Source organism: Hippichthys cyanospilos, chromosome 1 (assembly GCF_059441005.1).
Source record: "Hippichthys cyanospilos isolate Australia breed blue-spotted pipefish chromosome 1, RoL_Hcya_1.0, whole genome shotgun sequence".
In the NCBI taxonomy this organism is placed as follows: domain Eukaryota; kingdom Metazoa; phylum Chordata; class Actinopteri; order Syngnathiformes; family Syngnathidae; genus Hippichthys; species Hippichthys cyanospilos.
In genome coordinates this window covers 3,626,440-3,651,500 of record NC_142369.1, presented here as the reverse complement: position 1 = coordinate 3,651,500, position 25,061 = coordinate 3,626,440, and the positions used below count along the sequence as shown (strand labels likewise).

General features: G+C 40.7%; 1 protein-coding gene across 7 annotated transcripts in view; it reads left to right on the top strand.

Moving 5' to 3' along the window:
- Positions 1-25,061, top strand: part of LOC148428643 (tudor domain-containing protein 5-like) — a 54,820-nt gene that overhangs the window by 24,894 nt on the left and 4,865 nt on the right. For 3 of the 7 annotated variants that reach the window (XM_088409252.1, XM_088409243.1, XM_088409234.1), the window contains 4 exons: positions 22,574-22,817; positions 22,897-23,078; positions 24,184-24,454; positions 24,539-24,621. In XM_088409252.1, coding sequence (XP_088265378.1) covers positions 22,574-22,817; positions 22,897-23,078; positions 24,184-24,454; positions 24,539-24,621 — 780 coding nt within the window. Of the gene's footprint in view, positions 1-4,877; positions 4,944-20,544; positions 21,458-22,573; positions 22,818-22,896; positions 23,079-24,183; positions 24,455-24,538; positions 24,622-25,061 lie in introns of those variants that run through there. The other 4 variants (XM_088409260.1, XM_088409268.1, XM_088409276.1 and 1 more) reach the window with 4 other exon arrangements.

Sequence of the window (25,061 nt, the reverse complement as noted above, 5' to 3'; positions counted from 1 at the left end):
TCAGTCCGTCCATCCCTCTGTTCTTTCCTTCTTTCTATCCTTCCTTTCATTTTTCTTCCTTCCGTTACCTTCCCTTGTTTGTTCTTTCATGCCTTCTTTCCTCCCTGACGTCCTTTCACTTTTCTTCTTTCTTCTGTTTTGGCTTCCTTTCCCTCTTCTGTTCTTTCATCCTTCCTTCCTCCCTCCTTTCTTCCATACCTCTCTTTGACTTTTCTTCCTTCCTTTTTCTTTCCTCCCCACTTCCATTTGATCATTCCATCCTCTCTTCCTTCCTTACATTCATTTTTGCTTCCTTCCTTTCTGCCATTTCCCTTTTTTCCCTTTTTTCATCCTCTCTTTCTTTCTATCCCTCTACCTTCCCTCCCTTTTCCTTCATTCCTTCCCATCTTCCATCTTCTGTTCTTTCATCCTTCTTTCCTCTCTTCCTTCATCCCTCCTTTCATTTTTCTTCTTTCTTCCAATTTTCATTCCTTCCTTCTTTTATTCTTTATCCTTCCTTCCTCCCTCCTTCATTTCATCCCTTCCTTTGACTTTTCTTTCTTCCTTCCATTTTCCCTTCCTCCCGCCTCCCTTCCAATCTCTTCCTTAGACTTCTTCCTTCCAGCCCTTCCTTTCACTTTTCTTTCTATGTTTCCTTCCTTCCCTCTTCCTTCCTTCCATCCCTTCCTTTGACTTTTCTACCTTCCTTCCATTTTTCTTGCCTTCCAACCTGTCTCTCCATCCCTCTACATTCCCTCCTCCCTTTTTCCTTCATTCTTTCCTCCCTCTCTCCCTTCCATCCCTTCCTTTGACTTTTCTTCCTTCTTTCCAGTCCATCCTTTCACTTTTCCTTCTATTTTTCATTCCTTCCCTCTTCTGTTCTTATATTCATTTTTCCCCTCTTCCTTTCTTCCATCCCTTTCTTTGATTTTTCTTCCTTCATTCCTTTTGTCTTGCCTTCCATCCTCTCTGTCCATCCCACTAAATTTGCTCCTCCCTTTTTCCTTCATTCTTAACCTCCCTCTCTCCCTTCCATCCCTTCCTTTGACTTTTCTTTCTTCCTTCCATTCCCCCTTCCTTTCTGCCATTTTCTCCCTTTGTTGCCTTTTTTCATTCCTGCCTGCCTTCCATCCTTTCTCTTCGTCCCTCCACTTTCCCTCCTGCCTTCCTTCCTTCCACCCAACCTTCCTTGGAGTCCTTCCTTTCTGTCCTTCCTCCCTCTCCCCATCAGTCTTTTGACTAATCGGCGGAATTTGTTGTTATCAGCCTTCACTTCTCATTTGCTTTCCCGCCATCCACGCGCCCGTAGCGGGGCCCCCTCCCTGTGATTGCACATTATCACCCTCCGCTTTGACACGGACGTGTCGCAGCATTTATCACACCTATCAGGGGGCGACATCAACACGGGGCGCGCTCGTCGCCTGTCCCCGGAGGGAGAGCGGAGGGGCCGGCGTTTCCTCGGCGAGCCCCCGCAAACACCAAGACGTTTCCGGCGCTCGGCGGACACATTGCAAATATTTCCCCGATGGTTTGCTGGTTTAGCGCGGCGCCCGGGGGTGCACTCCATCCCCATCCTGTTTAATTGAGTGTGTCTCATCATCTGTAATGGGCCTCCCTTTCCAATCTAATCAGTTTCAAGTGTTCCTGTGCATGCTTCCCCCAAAGAAGTCGACGTGCACAGCTTTTATTTTGGTCTTTATAACGGTGCGCCTCATCTCCTGGAGTCCCAGTGGGAGGGGCCTGAGAGTTCTTTACATCTCGGGCACACAGGTAGTGTTTGTTGGTGTGCTGGTGCATGCTGCTGCCTTGAATTGAACTTGATTCGGAGCCATTGGCCCGATACGGGTCCCGAGTTTTTCTTTTCTACTGTAATGGGCATACCTCCCCACCCAAATATTTTGGGGAACGTCATTCCTTCACTTGGTGAGGAACACACGCACACACATATACACATTCTTGGGGTTCACACACATAAATCCATTTTTGAGTTACAAAAAGTTAATTTAACAAAATGGACACAGATTACATTGATGAAATCAATCATTTAACTCATTGCAAGTCATTACATTTCAATACAAAACCTGAAATAAAATTTAATCAACTCTTGTAGCATGTAAACCCGGGCAACTTTGCAGTCAAACTTAGGGGCAAAAAGACAGCAAAACTGGACGTTTTCAATAAATTTAGTTGAAAAAGTCACTTTTGATAGCACATTGGATAAATGCAAGATTTGATCAAACAAATTCAATCATTGTATTCAATTTGCATAGTTATGCTGCCAGCTCAAGCAAAACAATCAAAAACCTATTTGAAACACCCTTGGGTTTTTTTTCGTAATTGATGTTTTAACAATAACTTTAAGCTGTTTCAAGCTTCGAAGAAAACTTTTGAAAATCTTGCGATTAACTGGTTAAAAATAATGTAATCATTTGAAATCACAAATAATATATATATATATATATATATATATATATATATATATATATATATATATATATATATATATATTAGGGAGCTGTTCTTGAATTGTCTGTTAAGGAAAAGAATGTCTTATTTATAACTGTCATTATGTACAGGAGGCAGAGGTTTTTTTTTACAGCATTCATATCAAATCAAGTGCTGTAGGATTCCAAATATAGACAAGTGCATCTCAAAAATATGTTAGAAAAGTTCATGTCAATAGTTTTTGCACTTTTTGAGACGACGCTTATTTACAGTATCTTCCTATATATGATTGTCGCGTGCGTGCGTGCGTGATGTTCTTTGTGTCTCCTGCTTCCATTTCCATATTTTCACCCTCTGCCTTCTTTTGCCACCTCTCCACATCCTCTTTCTTTTCGCATTTGGTTTCACACCTTACCTTTCCTCGGCTCTTTTTCTCCGCCTGCCATCGTTTCCTTCATTTTCTGACTCAACACCTTGCACTTTGCATGTCTATTTCGGGGGCTCCATCTTGCTTTCCCCGAGCCAGCGTGCCCCCTCCCCTCCCCCCTTACCTCCCGCTTCTCATTATCAGACTCCCTCTCCTGTCTGTGTCTCGCCATGGATGTCTTTCTATTCCTGAACCTATGCCACCCACACACACATACACACACACACAGAGTCATGCACTTGTGAGGACATCCATTGACATTATGCATTTCTTAGTCCCTAATCATAACCATCAGGAATAATTCGCTAACCCTTACTCTAAACCCAATTCAAAACTATACCCTAAAATCAATTCTTGACCCTGGAATAGTGTCCTCACTTTTCTCAGAATGTGCTCACTACGTCGGTGGAAAGCGGTTCTCGCAAGTATAGACGTACAGGAACACACACGCGCACTCGTGCGCAGGTGCAAGGTTTGAAAGGCGCTTGCACCCTCATGCTGTCATTTTCTCCTGCTCGGCTGTCTTGTGCCTCTGGGAGCTTGAAAAGGACGCCAAAGCGGCTCAGTTGCAAGGAGGGGCGCTAACCGCACCATCAAGCTTATGCCTCAAGGATTTGGGGTTGCGAGATCCTCCAAAGCTAACTATCACACCAAAAAAAAAAAAAAAAAGTGCGCATTTGATCGGGTTTAGTTAAAGAATCCACGACAGTCATTTGCATTTCCTCAGTTGGAAATTCTCATTTGAATTTTGTCATCCACCAAGTTTTGGATTTACACAGCGTGTGCCTTATTTGCGATTTTTCTCGGCTGTCCCATTTAGAACGTTTTTTTCTCATACATAATTTAATTTGTAGTCTTGTCACATGACATCTTCTTTTTTAAGTCAGTGCTTCGCGTTTGGGGGGGGACGTGCATGGAGTAAGATCGCTGTCGAAAAGACAAATGCGTTTTAAACAATACGCACGAGTGTGTTGTTTGAAATGTTGTCGTGCGAGTACCACTCTAAATTGTTTACCGAATGAAAACTTGCGAGTGCAAGTTATTTTGAATAAAAGTCTCTTTTGCACGACTACGACCATGTGACACGCCACTTCACGCCTTTGCATGAATCTCTCCTTTGGATTTGTCCAATCTATCCAATTTATTCCTAAATTATTTCATGAAATTGGACCGAGAGGCTTACGAGCGTAGTTGTATTTTATCATAAGTTATGGACCGCATAAAAGTGGATCGGTGGGCCGCAAAATGGCCCCCGGGCCATAGTTTGGACACCTTACAACCACCCCTGGCCACCATGTCGCCCCGCCCCTGGCCGTGAAGCTTTTAGACAGCTAGCAGCAATTCAACGACGCGTTTGCGCCGCCGCTGGACTGGGCCACGTCCAAAACGACCGCCGATACTTGACTTCCAATTTCAGCCGACACTCCAGTCGCGTCGCTTTTTTTTTTTTCACTCCTGATCCGCGGCCTATTCTCCAGATCTCTCAATCTTCTCACAAAAGCCTGGTCTTGCCACAAATGTCATGCTCGAGCTTACTCTTCTTCTGTGTAGGTAAAAATGTGCATGCCGCCTGTAGAAAGGTCAACACACCACTCACAAATGTGCGGGATGACGGTGAATTTCAAGATGAACTGAAAATGGACTACTATAACCTTTGCGGGTGGATTTAATTTGACCTTCTGTAAAATTTTGATGTCAAATTGTTTAATGTTGCAGGACAAGGAGCACGGCCGAACGGCAAAAATCACAACAGAAAATGCTCTCCTCTTAACCTATCATGATAATAACTGTAATTCCCCAAATATAAGACACACCTGTGTATAGTATGTGCCCTTGATTCTAAGGTCAAATTCTGCTATTTTTTATGCTACAGTGTAGCCGAGGTCCCCAATTACCAGTTCGCGGACCGAATTCGAATCGAAATAATGATGTGCTGGAGCTGATTTCGTTCATTTGTGCTTGGGCTTGATCTTTGTTTTTTGGCGCCGCCTCTGGCCTCTGTTGATATTACACTTTGTAGTGATAAAGGACGTGTCCCATTCAGTGACACACGTTGTTCTGTCTTTCTGAGAAATCTGGCCCACAAGTCTCTGTAAGTTTTACTTTCTTTGTAAGGTTGTCTTCATGTGTGATAATAGGCCCAAAATTATTTTGTTTGTTGATCCAAAAGCTTGTGAGTGTGGATAACATGCTAGCTAATGTTAGCATGTTGTATAGTGCTGCCTATGCGTTTAGCTCGTTAGCATTTTCGTTTGTGCTACCTTTGCTATATGTTAGCCTATGTAAAGATTTTGCATTGTGCTCATTTGCATCCAATTAACGTTTTGTATTGAAATTCCATTTACAATTCCTTTATATGATTGATTTAAACCAGTGGTTCTCAAATGGGGGTACTGGAATCAACTCCAGGGGGTACTAAAGATTTTAAATCAAACAAACAAAAAATACATTCAAGATAATTATCTAACTGATTCAATGTTTCAGGAAAATATAAGCTAAAAATAAAACGTTTTTTTTCTGTTCAATAAGTTATTTCATTTCATTGGTTTAAAAACCCATAATCTCCCCCATACTAAATGGTTCGATCCAACTTGTCACGTGCCAGCTCTTGTTGATGATTGTTTTGGTGGACAAATATTTATTAATAACGATTTAATTTTGATAACAGATTTCTTCGATGAAAATGAGTTATCGCTAGGGGCCTATTTAGCGCCAAGCAATTGTCCAATCCGTGCCGGTATGAAGAATCAGGTCGGGAAAGTGGACCAGGACCCAGAGGGACGATCCAACAAAGTCTTTGAGATACACCTGGCTGGCGTCGTCGTTGTTTTCCCGGCTGCGTTTTCTGTGATGTCGGGCCACGCGTTCTCTTATCGACGTGAGCCCGAAATGTCGTCGGCGTAATCCGGCGTCCCCGAGATTCCGTTTCGCCACCTCCTAATTGCCTTTCGCGTTGTTTCCGATTCCTCCTGCCATCTTTTGATCAGAGATGTTTGTCTGTGCGCTTTTCTTCTCACTCCCAGTTCTTTTTTTTTTTTTTTTCCTCTGGCTCCCAGCTGTGTTGTTTGGGACGCCTCCAACGCGCAGCCATCTGTAAACGCCTCACCCGCTGGCACTCGTACGGGTGCGCGTGCCGCCGCGAGCTCACCTTTCATTTACTTCCTTTTTTTTGTCGTTGGTTACGCCTCAACGCTTATCTTCTTTTTCAGCTTTATTCAATTACTATTCCATTATGTCTCCTTGACTCTCCACAGTCAGTCATCTGCTTCTTCCAGTGCAGGTGCACCAGCATGGTGGAGCACGTCTTACGGCTACATTTGTTTGTTGTCACCTGATTCTTTTAGGTGCATATTACAACAGCGAATCCCAACGTGCTAAATTGCAAGAGCCTTTCATTTTTTTCCTGAATCTCATATATATATATATATATATATATATAATAAACACATACAGTGGGCCCCTGTGTTACAGCATCCCTGGCTTACGTTATTTTCATGTTGCGATGTGGAATACTGAGATTTTTCATCCCCTCTTTATGACATTTTCCCGGTTTTGCGCCCAAATCAACTGTCATGACCCCAGGGCTTGGCTGTATTTGTGTTGTTTTGTCTCCATCTTCAGGCGTTTTTAGGTAATTGCTCTTATTTTCTGGTCCCGTCAGACAGCCTGCGCTGCAACGCGTCACTCAAATACTGCTCTGCTATTGGTCTGAGTCACGTCCCTAAGATACTCGTCTGCTATTGGTAGGCGTCACTGTCAAAATGGCTGCAAGCTAAAGGCTGGATCTCGTCTTCAATGCTTAAAATAACATATTAATTGTGCATTTTATTGCTTAATTCAAACTTGAATGGGCGAGCCATGGGTCCCAAGAATGCTAGTGATGTTAAAGGGAGAATTTAGAACATGATTTTTACGGAAACGAAGCTGGAGATAATCAAGAAATACGAAGAAGGCTAAGCTAGCCTAGCCTAGGCTGCCCTCACGAGGGAATATGGCCATAACAAGCTCCTTGCTCAAAGGTAAATAAATCCTATTTTTTGTTATTTACCTGTGTACATGTATATTATATATAAGTAGCACTTACTATACTATTTTGATACAAATTTTTATCACATATATAGAATTTTGATGTTTTTACCCAGGGTTTTGCACACATTAGCTAATTAACGTGGGTTCGGAATTTTCAATGTTTTCTTCCGGCTGCTTAACAGCAACAGCGGGCCATAACCGGTACAGATTTAAAATGGCCACCCCTATGAAGAAGTCGGGGCCCTCTGGCCCGCCCCCCGACATCCATCAGCCTTGGGCAGCAAACTTTTCGCCGGCTCCTCTCCCGGCAAGACTCATTCCACCCCGGCAGCTTTTATTTCCATCCTCACTCTTCGGCATCTATCTCATTTCCTGCTTTCACGCGGTTGTATATATTCTGGGAGAAGTGCTCTCATGAATCTCACACCTGCTTTCTCCCTCCCCGGCAACTCGCGAAGCGTCTGTCATCTGGTCCCCTTCCTTCCGTTTTGTTTCTGGCAGTCATGCGTCTCCTTTAATAGCCCCCCCCTCTTTCTCTTATTGCCCCTTATCTTCTCCAATTTGAAACGCATCACCTGGCCGCTATCCCTCATCCAAACCTTCTCGTCAGCCCCGCCGCCGGTTGCCGCTCTTCCCGGGATCTGGCCCACTCCGGCAGGAAACGCTATGAAAGGGGTTTTGTGCCTTCAAATAGAATAGGATCTGGAAAAAAAGAAAACCCTCGCGCTGCTCTGTGCGTTAATTGGAATAATTGACACATGTGCATGATGAATACAAATGTCAAGCATCCTTTCGTTGAAATGGTTTTATTCAAGTTGGAGTATTTGTAAGGGATAGGCAGAATATAAGTTAGTAGAAGGTGCGCATTACGACCTTGAGAATTTTTCGGGTTTAGTTTTGGATGTAGTTTTCCCTGTCAAAATTTTCAAAACTTGTTTCTGGGTCTCTTATCCTGCTAGTCTCATTTTCCAGGTCTGGTTTTCCCAGTCAAGATTTCCAAATCTAGTTTCCGGGTCCCTTAATTTCCTAGTTTTCCAAGTCTGTTTTTGTAAGTTTAGTTTTTGAGTCTAGTTTTTCTAGTTTAATTTTCTATTCTAGTTTAAAATAATGTTGTCTAAGTCGAGTCTAAATTTCCTAATCAAGTTTCTGGGTCAAGTTTTTCTGAATCTAACTTTTGAGTGTAGTTTTCCCAGTCAAAATTTCCAAATCTGGTATCTGCTTTTTTTTTTTATAGTCTAATTTTCCAGGTCTAGGTTTGTAAGGTTTTGGAGTATAGTTTTCCAAGTCCATTTTTAAACTCTATTTTAAATTAGTCTAGTCCAAATTTCCAAATCTAATTTCTGGTTCTAGTTTCCAAGACTAATTTTTAAAGTTTAATTACCAATTTAGTTTCTGAGTCTAATTTTCCGAATCTAGTTACTGGGTCTAGATTTCGGAGTCTAATTTTCACTTTTCCCAGTCAAAATGTCCAAATCTAGTTTGTGTTGTTTTTTTCTATTCAAATTTTCCAGTTCTAGTTTTACAAGCTTAGTTTTTGATACTAATATTTCAAGTCTAATTTTCAATTCTATTTCAAAAATATAATCTAAATTTTCACATCTAGCTTCTGGGTCTAGTTCCCAAGACTAATTTTCCAAGTCTAATCCCCGATCTAGTTGCTGAGTCTAATTTTCCGAGTGTAGTTGCCTTGTATAGTTTCCACTGCTTGCCGCAGTTTTGTTGTATTTTTGTGTTCAAAGACTTTCTACACTTCCACGTCCGTCTCCTATTTGCGTTTGGGTCTTCTCGTCTTGTTTTTACTGTGGTGCATTTCAGTGAATAGCTTATTTTACTTGTGCTTATTATTGTTTAATCATTTTGCTAATGAACAGCTCTTCAATTTAATTACAGCCGTCCTGTTGTTGAACACCCCGCAAGGCGCTGGTAATTATTTCCAACATTATTGCCGGCGCCATCTTGTCGGTGATTTTGCCGATCAGCGCGTGACGCTTGTCCAGCTAGCGTTTTTTTTTTGTTTTTTTTTTGTGACCGTTTCTTTATCAGGCAGGCGGCGTTGGCGATTGAACCAGGTGTATATCTGACCATTTCAGCAACCCTCCCGCTCCTTGTTTTCATCGGGCACGCGCAGCGACTCCCCGCAACGTCCTCGGAGCCCACGTTTTCTCGCTTTCCATCTCTCGGCGGTAGAATTACCCTGATTATGATTGCGGCGCTGATGACGGCGATAAGCGGGGCAAAATGACGCTCTCTCCCGCTCCCTCACATGTCCGACAGATGATGATTGACTCCACGCCTGCCCCCGGGCTCATTTTTTTTCCGCCCCGCTCGATCTCTTTGTTTCTTTCTTTCTCACCGAGGGACTGTTTTATTTTATTTATTTATTTTACTTTCCTTGTGCCGTTCCGCTAATGCTCTCGCGCTCACCTCCAGCCCCTTTGGAGTCTTTTTCAATTTTCCAGCACTCTTTCATCTGCGTCGTCGCGACCTTCCGTCCTCCATCTTACCTCGGCGCGCGCGCAAATCCGAAGGCCCCATTTCTCCTCCCCGGCTGCCCACTTTGCTCGGCCGTCACAAAGGAACATGATCCATTTCCTTTCAGGCACATCCCATTCAGGGCATAATTATAGAATTGCCGTGTCTCTTGAACATGTGAAGTGGCCGGCGCCAAATGGCCTGCTTTAGGGGCCTTTCATCAGCGGCGCTCTTCATTATGCGCCTGTTTTACTTGCTCCTCGCACAAATAAAAGTGCATCCACCTTATTGACCCTAATGCACTTCCGGCTTCAGAAAATGTCCAGAACTTTATCTAATGACTCTTTTCTTTCTTCCCTCTCGGAGTAAACACGAGCTACCAAAGTGCATTTGTGCCGTAATCCAATATGCTTTGGTTTTTCAGTAACAAGCTTTGTTGTTTCAAAAGACACATGTTACACATATGATATTATATTTTTCATCGCAATTTCAAAAATTGTGTATCGTATATACCAGGGGAGCCCAAACGTGTTTGATTTTTAGTTTATTTTATTATTTTTTTTTACAGATATCAGCAAACGTTCATGCTGTGACAAAACAATGACATTTTTCTTTTCAGATTAAGGGCAAATTAATTAGATCGTGAAGCAACCTTTTGCTGAACTGTGTGAAACTCCTTTGCAAAAGTTTGGATGTCATTGTTTTGTTTGTGAGTAACACAATGTTCCGCCAGGGACAAAAACAATGCACTTTCTTTTCAAATTAAAACCAAATTTATTTGAACATGAAGCAACCTGTTGCTAAATTGTGTCACTGTGAGTCTCGTTTTCAAAAAATATGTTTTTATTTTGTTAACTTTTTACAGGTGTGCATTGTCATTAATGCCGCGTGTGACAGGAACAGTAGAGTTTTCTTTTCAAATTAAGAGCAAAATTATTGGCACATAAAACAACCTTTTGCCAAATTGTGTTATAGTGAATCTTCTCCCCAAAAATGCTTTCATTTTTTTTAACTTTTATACTGATGTGCATTGTAATTAGTAATGCGCTTTTCTGTGTGTGAGAGGCAGTAGATGTTTCTTTTCAAATTAAAAGCAAATTAATTGAAACACGAAGCAAACTTTTGATAAATTGTTATAGTGAATCCTGTCTCCAAAAACATGCTTTAATTTAGTTAACTTTTATGCAGATTTGCAACCTATTGCTGAATTGCGTTACTGTGAATCTTGTTAAAAAAATATGCTTTTATTTTGTAAATTTGTCTTTGGTGCCATAATTTCCTGTGTGTGACGGAACAGTGATTTTTTTTTTTCTTTTGAAATCAAGAGCAAATTTATTGGCATTGTTATAGTGAATCTTGGCCCAAAACAAATGCTTTTATTTTGCTAACTTATACTGATGTGCAATGTAATTAATAATGCGATTTTCTGTGTGTGACATGAACTCTAGATTTTTACTTTCAAATTAAAATCAAATTGATTGGACCATGAACCAAACTATTGATCTTGTGTTATAGTGACTCTTGTTCCGAAATAATTGTGCTTTAATTTTTTAACGTTTTGATCTGCATTGTTATTACTGTGATTTGCCATATGTGAGAGGAACAGTAAATGTTTCTTTTCAAATTAAAAGCAAATCGTTTGGAACATGAAGCAAACTATTGATAAATTGTGTTATTGTTATCCTTGTCCCCAAAAACATGCTTTTATTTTGTTAACTTTTATACAGATTTGCACTGTTTTCGCTGTGTGAGAGAGACAGTTGATTTTTCCTTTCAAATCAAAAGCAAACCGATTGGAACATGAAACAAACTATTGATACATTGTGTTATAATGACTCTTTTGCAAACTTTGGATGTGTTATTTAGTTTTCTGCAGATGAGCAAATACCAACAATATTTTTGTTTTTTTTCTTATATTTTGTTTGGCATGCCGATGCACCCCAAAAAGGTGATTAATAAATAATAAAGGTTGTCCTGGAGCAATCCACAATTGTCTCATTTGCTCTTAAAAGGTAATGACTCATTTCAAATCCATTAGGGAGATATGACATTTTGAGCATTGCTTTTGTTATGATGGCGTCAGCAGTGGTCGCGAAAGGGCACAAATGGCCGCCGCTATTTCTCATATCTTAATTTGAAGGGCCAGGAATTAGATATTGGGTTTGCTTTTGTGGCATTTCGCGAAAGGAAAGTAGCCATTTGAGATGAAGACTCCACAGGTACGTTCATAACTGTGTCGAGTCAATATTGTGGAGGCTTTCATTATCTTGTAAATGTCACATGATTTCTTTTCCAAAGCTGCAAAGTTTGCTCAGATTTTATTAATGATGTTTCAGGCAAAAACAGAGTGAATAGCTCAAAGGGAGTTTTTCATATTTTTCATATATGTCTGACTATAAGCTTCTTCTTTTTTCTCATGCATTGACTCCTGTGGCTTATAGTCCAATGCAGCTTTAGCTGTAGTTTTTTTTTCTAGCCACCAGGGGGCAATCTCCCAGTAAACAAAGTGAGACAGAAGAAGACACTATGGAATGTCTTCCTATTCGGAGGATGTTTGCTGCTCGAAAGACAAAGAAAAAGAGTTTTTTTGTGTTAGAACCGGTATTTTACTCACCACCAGAGGGCGCTCTCCAATACTAAATGCAATAAGGCACATTACTGTTATGTTGTTATAAAATCATGTTCGAGCGCAAATGCAGGGCACTAAAAAAAATTAAATAATTGTAAACCTCTGATTATAAGTTCCTACTTTTTTCTCATGCTTTGACCCCTGCGGCTTATAGTGCAATACGGCTTTATCTGCAGTTTTTTTTTTTTTTTTTTTTTAGCCACCGGGGGTATCTCATAGTAAACAAAGGGAGATAGAAAAAGACTATCGACGTACCGATTTTGAACTGCTATTTTATTCGCCAGGGCTCTCTCCACTAGTAAACGCAATAAGGTACATTACTGTTATGTAGGTGCTGTATTCTAACACTGAGTGTGCTATGTTGAAAATATGTCTGCGCTCTTCTTATTTTTAAACATGCAGGTATGTTCAATCTGTGTTGAAAGCATGATTTTTCTGTTACCAGGCAGTTTGGAAAAAAAAGTTTTAATTAAAAGCTAAAAAACTTTCAAGCCATCTTTCTGCGTAAATATCTGATGTTAGAACCTGTATCTTATTGTCCGATGTAGACTGCATATGACGCAATATATATTTTTTACACGCCACCTATTGTCAGCATTTACCGCTGCATATACTGCATAACATAAATCAGCCACTAGCTAGCAATCAAATCAATTTAAAACTCGAGTTTTTCAAACTATAACTTGAGCCTCATGAATGTGTTTTATTCATCGTGACGAAGAGGATAAAATGGAGGAAAATGTCCTTCATTCACTAATGTTTTGAAGATGAATTGCTATATTAAACACTGCAAAAAAAAAAGACACCAACCACCTCACCTAACATTAACATTTTATTAAATTTGTGGCTGAAAAAATTTAAAAAATGGAAAATTTACACCGGGTTTTATTACATATTCCAACTGTTGCCAAAATCGTGTCTCGCCCCTTTCTCGTGGCCTCAATCCCGTATGACATCTGGTCCTGCGGGACTCGTTTCCGGTCCCTTCCCTCAGCATGAAAACCTCTGCTGATCGATAGCGCCACATCGCCATGGAAACGGCGTGGATTGACGCATCACGCGTGCGCAGGCGTTGCCAAACGTTTGCTTAAAAATTGCACTTAAAATCCCACCAATGCGTTTACGCTGAAAAAAGTTATGCGCAGCTCCCGAAAGATCCGCCGCTATTTTTACCTCAAATAAACGTGTCATTGAATGCGACAGTCGCTGTGATAGCGCATGAAATATTCAGCGTCCCAGACTGTGGCCCTCATGTTGTCTCCAAGTGGAACAAACAAGCAGCTTTGTGCCAGACTGGCCTCATCAAAGTCACATCTCCAAAATGCATTTGGCTCTTCCGGGATCCTTTTGCTGTTTTGTTTGGTTTTTTTTTTCTTCCCCTGCATCAAATCATGTCAGATTGGATCAGTTGTTTTTTTCCCCCCCTTTCAAATTCTACTTTGGCTTGATCCAAAAATATCAGAAAATTGTAAATTGCGCCAAAATTAATAAGTCGCACCCCCAAAAAACGGTATCGATCTACATCAAAAACCTTCAATATTAGCCCCAAAACCTTCAATATTAGCGCCCAAACCCCGAAAGGTGCGTCGTCGGCCCCTCGTTTGTTATTTTGCATCCGACTGTTGAGTGTAGAGTCCGAAAAAAAAACTTTGCGACATTATCCCATTCTTCAACTTTGCAAAGTGGATTAGAGCAGTCATTTTGCTCATGCGAGATGAAATCTACAATAAATATATCTCCCGCTGTTCCTCGACCTCTTTTTCTAATGAGTTTCCGCATGGCCGAAGAGCAGATGTGATTTGTGGAGAACGAATCGTTTCCTCAAGTGTCGTAAAAAGTAATGGCGTGAAACGTGAAATATGTCCGCCCGGGCGGCGCTGCCGATTCGCGCTCTGCCCACATTTTCATCCTTGGTGATGGCAACGCTGCAACGGAGGAGCGCTTACAGAGAACATAAGTAGCCCATAAAATGCGCAAATAGCACGCAAGGTGGGAAAACTGAAAAATCTCGGCAATTCTTGCTGATTAGGGGGTCTTTTCACATGCTAAAATTAGAGATTGGCGCTGGGTGGTTTCTCAGCGGGGGATTTTTAGCTGCAGTTTGGCAAAGTTTGTTCGGAATGTAGCATGGAAACTAGAACCGCAAATAATTTGACACTTTGTGGTGACAGCAAGACACAAGGCCCCAGAGATGAGAAAATATTTTTTCTATAATGTTTCAGTATTAAAATGTGCAGTTTTTCATGCAGCCTCACTAGTCAAGGAACTGTATTGTTATTAAAATGAGATTTGTCGCATATAAATAAAGCAGCAATATCCACCGGTTTTTGTCCGTATCGATGCTCACGTTCGTATCGAGGTATTCTGTTTTTGGTGTAACAAAGTTCTTTTTGGAAGTTAGAAACAAACTACGATGAACGGGAAAACATGCTTACGAAACACGTTTGCTTACCTTCAAATTTAACCATCCCCGCTGTGGAGATTCATTTATTGATGTGACAAAATTTTTGTCATTTTTGACACACAATAAAAAATGTACTTTCTCCGGTGTGACTGTATCAGGTTCACTTGGTAGACATTTGTGAGAAAATATACACAAGGAATCAGAAAATGCGTTTTTTCATTTTCATGCATGAGGAGAACGGAGAAGGACTGCACAAGTGCAATTCTACTTCGCTCTGAAACAGCCTCTCCGCACGCCCTCTTTTTATTAGGTGAGGAGGTCCCTAGGTTCAAAGGTCATTGCTGCCCTGAAGGATTGGGGGAGACATTTAGCAACAATGTAAACAATTGGTTTACGATGGGGAGGAATGCAGTTTAGAGTCCATGCCGTTATCTCCTTTCTCAGGAACAGGATACGTGACGGGTCGGGTCACGAAAAGCATCCATTCCTCTTCTTCACAACCAACAGTAACAGAAAACATTCATCCTAATCTACCAACATACCGATCACATAACAAACTAACCGATTACATAACAAACATACTAAGTGATTGCATAACAAATATGGGATAACCCATATACAATTATTCTAACAATGTTTTTTTTTTGCAATTGTTATTATCCGTCTTCATTATAAAACACTACAATAAACAAACATGCACAGTTATAAACACATATTTGCTTAGCTATGATGCAAATTAGCAACAACAGGCATTAAAAATGGCAAAAATCAAACATTTACCATCTCCATGTGGAGATTACATGACTGCAGTGATGTTTTTGTACTTATTTTTTTGTTTGTTGGTTTACAATTATCACTTCTCTTGACGACGATGAACTACAAAATCACACAAAACACACGTTTGACTTTCCCTTAAAAAAAAACTTGAATGGCACCGTTATAAAACGACTCCAAAGACTTGCACTCGGTGACGTTCACGTCAAGCTGAATAAAAAGTCAACAGCTGGAAATAAGCCGTCTGAGTGGGCACACGTGGCGAAAGCCGCGATGGTTCCCATTCAACGCGAGCGACGCATTGAAAAACGCGCCGATGACTCACCTCTGCTTTTCCATCTCGGGGTCACCATTGTTCCGGGCCCGCTTTTCAAAGCGCACTTTGTCTCCGCGGGACCTTTCTTCCATCTTTTCCCCCCGTCCATTCTCTCTCTTTTTTTTTCTTTTTTCGAGTACCAGTGTGAGCCACTCAGACACTTTTCGCTCTTTGCTCCGGCTGACCTTTACCTCCCACTTTTTCTTCCTCACATCAGGTTTTCGCTCCGCTCGGTCGCCCTCGCTTCATCGGACTACGCGTTCACAAAGTAGCCGCAGCTTGACATTTAGCGGGCGACAAATGAGTGGCGGCCATTATAGATTGCCGCCGCGACGCTCCCGAGGGACGCCCATCGGGCTAATGGCGACGCCGTCTGGCCCGCCGATAATCAATAAGCGTTTCTTTCTTTGGCCCGTCCTTTGTTGAGTCCGAGTCCAATACTGCAACGAGAGTGCAGGTGAAGAATTGTCAACCGACGGGCCGACTGGAAGCACATTATTTTACCTCCTAAATATTTGATCGGCGAATCATCCTCTCTGTTCCCTTCCTGATTTTCTACCTTTTCACCGGAGGCTTTTAGAGAAAAGCTGAAAATAGGTGAAGTGGCAGGATTTGGCCGGGGCTCCCTTCATGTCATGCGGGGTTTTTGGATTAGTGTTCCATGAGTCCATTAAATGATTCAAAGCAAGGTTTTAAGGGATTTAGAGGGGACGTCAAGTTGAAAATTTCCGCGACGATGTGTTCAATGTAGTCGCACTAGTCCAGTGCTTCTAAATTATATTTTGCAAAGGAAAAAACCTTTTGCAAGTATGATTTGTATCTGTAAAATATATAGACAGACTTTATACAGTAATCCCTCATTATTCACGGTTAATGGGATCCGGAACCCCCTGCAATAAGTGAAAAACTGCAAAGTAGCATCACCCGGACGGAATTGTAATGCGTGTGTATGAGGGTACCTGAATTTTAGTGAAAAGTATATATACTTTACATATTTAAGACAAATATAACTGCAGTACACATATTTTCCTGAATCTTAAATGATCAAACCTTATATATTAACTATACTGTTATCCCTTCCCATCCCTTTGGCTGTAGTCTCATGAAGAGCTGCGGTTATATTAGCGGCACCCAGAAATCGAATTCAAGTGAAGCTTGTAACGGACCGAACATGATAACAATCAGTGTTTGTGCTTGAAATTTCTTCGCATCTAGGCGGACGGGCACTCCTACAAGACAAGTGAGTGGTTGTCACGTGCTTACTGTCATTCCCCAAATTATTGAAATAAGTATAATTAGGGGGCTCGTGGAACAGTGGCTAGCACGTCCACCTAACAGTTTAGGGACCCAAATTCAAATCCACCTTGATCCGGCCTTCCTATATGAAATTTGCGTGTTCTCCCCGAGCCCATGTGGGTTTTCTTTGGGCACCCCCACACTCCAAAAACATGCATGACAGGTGTATTGGAAATGATGCTTACAGGCAAAACTGTAAGCGTCGGTCCTTCAGTCGATGTATTTTTTCCCCAACCTATGGCCAACACTAGAGGCCGACTTTTTTTTTCTGGTCCATTATTCGTCAGGTGCTAGTCTACTTCTGTCTCCACTCATAAAAATTATTTTTTTGTTTTAGTACAGACACTTAAAAGTCAACACCATGTCTTCGGTTCTACAGTTAAACTGCAATTGAAACATGACACAGTAATATAAGCGTAACCTAGGCTATAATACATCATTATGTTTGATACAGGAGACGAGTGCAATTAGCAATCATGTCCACTGGATGGCATTCTCATGTTTTACATGACTCTGAAATGTTGGTTCTCGCTTATAACTGCCTGTCCTACAACTATACAAGACGGTTTCATCAACATTTGTCTAAATTTCATCTGTCACATACATTACAAGTGAAACAAAGTATTGCTGAGGTTGAATTTACTAAAAAGGTCTTTAATTAAGGAACTAAAAACTTCTATCTTGCATTTCCTGGCCAAGAGCCAATCAGAGAAAAAAAGGCTAATTTGTTCTGCATTCATTGGTTATTGGTTAAAGATTGACCACCTTGCATTGGAAACATATCCCAGAACGCTCTTAGCATGAAACCTGAAACCAGGACTAAGAAAAGGAGCAACTACAAATTAATCTAGGGTAAAGTCAGCTGTGAATGACAAGCAGTGAATTGAACCAAGCCAGTTTTTTCACTCAATTGCATTTGGTACCGTTAAGTGACATATGTCACATTGACTGCTGGATGATTACAATTTGTACTATATCGATGATATAGCAGATGAAGATCCAAGTCAGTTGATTTGCAAAAAGGGGCGTGGCGGGATGATGGACATATGACGAACGCCTGACATAATGGCTTAAGGTAAAACGAAGGTAAAAATATGTCTCTGGGAATGAATGTGTCAAGCGCTGAAAGGATCTGAGGGTTTTGTCTGTCTGTTTGTTTACTTCTGCTCCGCGATGTCAATTTGAAGTCGATTAATTGTTCAGGCCTACCTGGGAAGGTCGAAATATTGTCATATTCTGAGCGAGTGGGAGTCTGTCACTCACCTTTTTTTTTTTTTTTTTTTTTTTCCCCTTCACCGCTCCCTCACGGGCAATTAGATTTGACAAAGCGGAGCCACATATTAATGCGAGCAGATACTTTTTCCTCCCCCTCGGCTGGCTGCTGTTGACTTTTTACAAGCCGGCTTTAATGTAGTCAGGCTGTGTGACTTTGACAAAAGTTAGCCTGCGTTAAGGGGACACTTTTCACCCCGTGACTCACTGACGCTTTCCGTCACCTTGGGATCATTTGCCCTCCGGCGACCTTCCCGCTTTGAGCTCCCCGGAGAACCCACGGGATGCGCGTCCGCACGCGGCGTGTCGAATGGAGTCGGATCTTTCTTAAGAGCAACAAAGGGATTTGATGAGATTTGAAAAAAATATTCCACATTTCCGTGCTGGTTTTAGTTTTCGGGCATGTTGAGGGCCCCCAATTTTTATAAACGGTGATTCCAAGCAAGGTTATTATAGTTCAGTCCTTCTCAAATAGAATGACGCAATGGCGTTGGATGGTGTAATTGCACTCCGTGGCACTGGATGGTGCTGTGGCGTTCGCATTTTCAGTCCGTGCATGGTTTAGAAACTTGAAATTATTTTTTAAATGATTCTTAGCGATATGATGATTTGATTATTTGTATTTATTTATGTGTTTATTTCATTATATTTATTTTTTATTTTATTTTAGGTGGCTCACAGTTAAAGAGACCAGAGTTCAAATCCATCTCGCGCCGGCTTTCCCGTGTGGAGTTTGCATGTTCTCCCCGAGCCGTATGGGTTCTCAGGCGTATTGGGTATACAATACTAAATTGTCCTTGGGTGTGATTGGGTGCGTGAATGGTTGTTCGTCTCTGTGTGCCCCGTGATTGGCTGGCAACCAGTTCGAGGGTGTCAACCGGCTACTGCCGGAAGTCAGCTGGGATAGGCACCAGCAACCCTGTGACCCTTGTAAGGAAATAAGCGGCTGTAGAAAATGGACGGATTTTATTTTGATTTTTTTTTTTAAATCGCATAACTGATTAATGTCATTTAGACAAAAAAAATATCAGCGAAATATTTAATACATTTTTCTTCAAATTAAAATATTCAATATTAATGTTCTTTATCCATTTACATGTGTTATTATATATGATTTTTTTTTTTTCATTGTCAAATGCTTCATCTTTCCATCCATTTTCTGGTCAGAAATGTTGACATCATTTTGTATTGATTTTATTAAGCGTGGTCTTGGTTGACGCCATCCTTCTTGGTTTTGTCTCTTGATATAGGCTCATTTGGGCTTGACAAAGCGCGCTAATATGAGCGGGTTGGATTGATTGGGCTTATTGTGACCAATCCTTCAGCGTGCGTATTGACCCGATGCGTGGCTGCTCATCAGCGTGATGATTTAGCATCCCAGTGGAGGCCTGGCTGACTGTCAGATACTCGGCTCTCTTATCAAAGACACGCCTTGGTGTAACTGGGGAAATGTCACAGCTTTACGTCTTTTACCTTTTTTTCTTTTGTTTCTGCTTTAATACATTCGCTATTACAGTCATGCTATTGTGTAAACAAATAAATATCATAAATTCTTTCCATCCCAAAGACATTTTTATGTTTTGGCGTCCAGACATTCAATCCCTTACTTGTGTAAATCTTGCTCCAATTTTTTTCAAGTGTTTGGGAGTGTCTACAAATGGCTGCTACTAAATTCATTAAGTACTATTATAATAATTCAGTACAGCGCCAAAAGTTATCACTTACTTGTTGATTACACTAATTCATTTCTATCAGGTACTTGTTGATAATTATCTAAAGTAATTGGTTCTTCAGTATTTTAGTACCTAAAGTAATCAATTACTTCACTTTTAGCTCTACATGCATTAAATATTATCATATATTTTTATTAAATATTAATTTAGCTGCTTTTTTAGACCCTCGAGCCAAACACTATAAAAAATAAAGGTATTAAATTGTGTGTGAGTGTGTGTGTATATATATATATATATATATATAATTACATACACATACATATCAATACATACGATTTAATGATTTGTTTTCAAATTGAGAGCAAATTAATTTGAACTTTAATCAACTCATTACTAACTTCTGCTTTTAGCAGTGGTGCATGAAACTTAAGCAAAATAAAGGCATACATTGTTTTGCAACGGAGTCATTACCACACATTTTAGCAATCATTTGCTTCATGGTCCTATTAAATTGCTCTTAATTTGATAAGAAAAAAAATACTGCTCCTGTCACGCTATTAAAAAGCATTTAATTAGATCCGCCAATACCTGTAAAAACCCCATTAATATATCTCATACCCCCTGAAGTGCCTTCATGTAACCCCAGTGGTACTTGTACCCCCATTTTACATCTGCTGATTTAGTCCCTTTCTTCCAAGCAAGCAAACCAAGGCAGCAGAGAAAAAGACAACCTTGAAAGGAGAAAATGATTCATTCAAGCAAGCGACCTGGTTTTCTCAATGGTTCCGTCTTGGTCAAATGAATGTTCATATTTGTGTGCATATAAAGAAAACGCGTTGGAGCAGTTCCAGGGACTGGATGACGTCACGCTGTCTTCACCAAGCGGGCCTCTCGCCTCCCATTCACGGATTTCCAGCGCCATCAAGTGGTCAGATCTTTGACTTGCAACCTGAACTGTTTAAAAACAAGATGAGCTCTCTTTTTATTACGTTCTTTTGATTTAATTACTTACGGGAATGCTCGCAAGCACCCGACGCCACTTCACGTCCTTTCTCGCCAAACACTCCAAACATTTAAGGGCAGCAGCGTGCTTGTAATGGAGCAGATTTTTTTTTTTTTTAATTCATGAAAGGTGAATCAATTTTAATCTTCATGGCCTTGATGAAGACAAGTGAATAGAAGATGAGTAATCCAGCCACATGATGATACTCTGTATTAAATCATCATTTGAATTCTACGGTGCTCTTCACCATGGAGTATTTACAAAAGTATTTCAAGTGTTTTTGTGAGGCTTTTGATGTGCTACACGATTCAACTTGTAATTTTATTCAAACTCGGCTATTCTTGGCATCACTAGAACCTCGAAGCCAACGTATCGAATGGGCTTAATTAAAATAAATAAATAAACTTGCAAACCACACAAAATAAAGGCTGCAACTGAAATCCGTACCTTTTATTTGCAAAGCGGTCAATATTTACGTACTAATGACAGCGAACGATGGGCTACAAGATGGCCTCCTGAAAAGAAAAACATGTGACCACTTTCAGCCAATCAACGTTCACAACTGCGAAAGCAGCACGATCTTGAATCCGCCTCTTTTTTTGTGTCCGTGTGTGTTTATTCGGCGTTGATTGAATTAAATTAACTATTCGGCTTCTCGCTTGTGCTCACTCAATTTGAGGCCTCTTTTGGAGGAACCCGTTTCGAGAGTCGAACACCAATACGAAGAGCACATTAAAAGTAAGTGCGGACAAGTTATTGTCACTTTTTCTTGACGTGTGGATCAGTCTGCTTGCTAGGAGCTACCGATGCTAACGTTAGCTTAGCAGGTGTTAATTGCTAGCGCATTTAACTTGACTGTCAACGACACTCGATTGTGATGTAAATTTACATTTTATTCTTACAATACATGTTTACAACAGTTACATATGCACAGTCATTGACCCATTTGTGATTTTTTTCAAATTGAAGAATGTTTTTTTTTTAAGTGGTGCACAAAACGAACCGTGTAAGAACGAAACCAGCACAGTGCATGAACTCACCACATATCGGCCAAAGTTAAGAACCACTGTCCAAACACTAACACAAATGAATGTCTTGGATTGAATGCCTACGCTTGAAAAATATGGAAAATATTTCTTTGGGATTGAATCCGTCAATTGTGACTAATAAAGGGACAGTGTAAGATTTTTCATTCCGGATAGCAGGAGGTGCTGCATTCACCATTGTCTGTAGCAATAACAAACAATGGCAGCCTCCAGAGAGGTGCCACCCCCCCATGTAATATAATGTAATAAGAACTAGACCTACGATTATATTGAAAACTGTTGGTCTTAGTTTTTTAACTTTATAATCATTTAATTGATTCCTTTTTAATGTAACACCATCTAAATCTTACAGCGTCCCTTTAAGAAAGTTACACACAAGCTCTGAATGTAAAGTATACATCAAAACTGATTGAAAATCACAATACACTTGTCTTTTTATTAAATCAAACGTTTAACCCCTGTGCGGTGTTCTTACTCATTCATCGATTAAAGGCAGACATAAGTAGCTGAAATGTCACCTAGATGGTGTCAATATATGATACGAAAGAAAATGACCCAAAAAAATTGTCAAAATACTGCATGAATATTCAATAAATCATTGTCCATCCAATTCAAATTCATTGCTATTGTAATCATCCAGAATAACTGATGAAAATTAAGTTTGTGTTTATCTGTATTGCCCAACTCTAGTAGTAAATACAAAGGAAAATATTCAATCAAATCAAGTGTTGCAGGCATGCCTAGCAAACAAAAAAATTATTGATTTTTTTTTTTAATGGGGGAAAAAAAAATTTTGTTGCTCTCACAGATGTCAGCAGACAAGTCAAACAAAGAACAGGTCTTTTCTCAGCTGAAGAAGGATGTCCGCTCTTTGCTGGTTTCATCCAAATATGGCTTGGACGCCAACCAGCTGGAAAGGGACTACACCAACTTGCTGGGACATCCCATGCCGCTGAAATTTTTGGGTTTCCAGAAAATTCTGGACATGGCCTCGGCCATGCCAGACGTGATGTCAGTGACCCACTGGGTCAAAGGCTGTCCAGTATTTAAAGGTACAGTATTTGCGAATCAGAATGGTGAGACTCTTGAAGTCTCTGGTTCTTTATAGAGCGTACACCTATGCCTTCACAGCTGTAAGTGACATCTCCACCAAAAATATTGAGCAGCTGGTGGCCAAGCAGCGCAATCCAAAGAAAAGGTCCACTGGCTTTGCCCGCCAGTATCAACCAGTGCGTGGCTGGTACCCTCCGAGGCAAAATGTTTGCCTTTCACTTGACACGTTCAGGGCACGGCTGCGAGTCCTACTCTGTCAGGTAATGGCTAGCCCGGAACGTCCGTTCTGGGTTTAATCTGGCCCGTAGGATTATTTTGTGAAGAAGCCATTGGTCAGCTGTTCAAAAGCAAGGCAATAAATTCTTGAGCGCTGCCACGTAAAAAGTGAGCAGTTGCCACGCTTGTGACAAAAAGCTTGCTGATGGCTTCAGTGACGGATAGTAGAACACTACACTCGCATTCACGCTCGTATTAGCATCTAGCTTCGTCGTGCTTCTGCTCAGCACAGGTAAAATCCTTCGATCACCCCAAAGAGATTCAAAATGGGCGCAGGTTGGCGTGAAGGCCATTACCAGACATTTGGCTCTGGTCCGTGTCGTGTTATGAACATTTTTTTTGTATTTCTTTTTTAATTTTATTTATTTACAACTCAGCAGTTAGCACACAGCACTTCCGTGATGTGACATCTTGACTTCTTCCTGAGTTTTTGACTTCTGTCATGGATGTCATTATGTGGGGGCTACACTGTGTCCAAAATGAGACACTGTAGCAACATTTTAACCTATTTATTTTTCTTTGCACTTCACTGCACTCCTTGAAAATAAGTTGTACAATCACATACTTGTATTAGGGCATTTTCATTCCAATGGATATTTGTTTATTTATTCATTGTTTTTTTTTTTTTATTTTGGGAGGCTCTGTGGCTGCCCAAAACCCTGACCCTAACCCACCAGCAAGCCTGCAATCTTTTTGAGTAGGGTTGCACAATTAGTCGAATTTTAATCGAGATCATGAAATTGGCTGCCCAGTTAATTAAGTCGACTTTTGCCATCCTACCACAGGGGGGCATTGTTTCCCACATGTTTGCATGAAAAAAGCATCTTCTCTTCTTTCCTGAATATATTATTTACTATTCTACCTGTATATTTATTATTTTAATGGCATTAAGTTTGTCACCTGATTCCTAATACATACAAATGCACAAAAACTGTTTTTCAGTATATGCCATTATTTTATCAGTCTGGCCAGTTTGAATAGATTTTCCTCCATGTGGCCCCTGAGCTAAAATAAGTTTGACACCCTAGTGTCTAATTGCATTTTATTGTCATATTGCAAGCTGCACATTTTCAACGGCGACTGTTGCAGGGACCCCTGAAGTTAAGCGACTTGGATTCCAGCTACCAGCGATATTTTGGCTGCCCGCTGTCCCCCCACAATTTTGGCTTCAGCACCCGCAGAGCTATACTGAAGGCTGTGGCGGATGAGATCTTCATCCAGCCCACCAACATGGGCCTCATTGTCAGCCTGAGAAGCAACGCGTGGCCCGCTAATCGTTCTGAATTGTTCTACGCGCCCAAATGGACCATGCTGCCTTTCTCATCCAGTAGTAGAAGTTCAACAAAAGGAAGACCATCAGGTATGTTCTCTTCCCAAGAATACGGGAACAGATTTATAATTTGTCATCTGAACTCATTTCACTTCGTTTCTTTTTTTCACTTAGATTCCCCGAGATGTCTGCCTACGGTGGTGAAGACTTGCCAAGAAGCGGTGACAGATGTTGATCAGAAACTGCTGCTGCTGGAGGTCTGTGCTAAACTCATTCGATCACAAATGATTTTTCAAATTAAACCCTTCAGTGCCAACCATTTTAAAAGACTTTGACTGATCTTTGACGTTACAGTTTATTGTGTAATGGCTATACAAATATGAGATCCACCAAAAGAAAGATTAGATTATCATATATACTGTATTATCAGGAAAAAAAATCCAGCCTTTTTTTCTTTTCTTGAATAACAAGCTGTAGACCAGAGGTGTCCAAATGATTTCTTCTGGGGACCAGAAAAACGGAAGGATGGGAGAGGTACTTAAAATGCTATAATCAGTCAAGGAACCAATTACAAACCCAATCCCATCTCCACATTCAGAAACAGAACAAAAGTAAACTGTACCGTCGTCAACTGACCGTTTTCAAAACACAATCAAAATGAGATCCACAATAAATATCTCAAGCATTTCCCGATCCG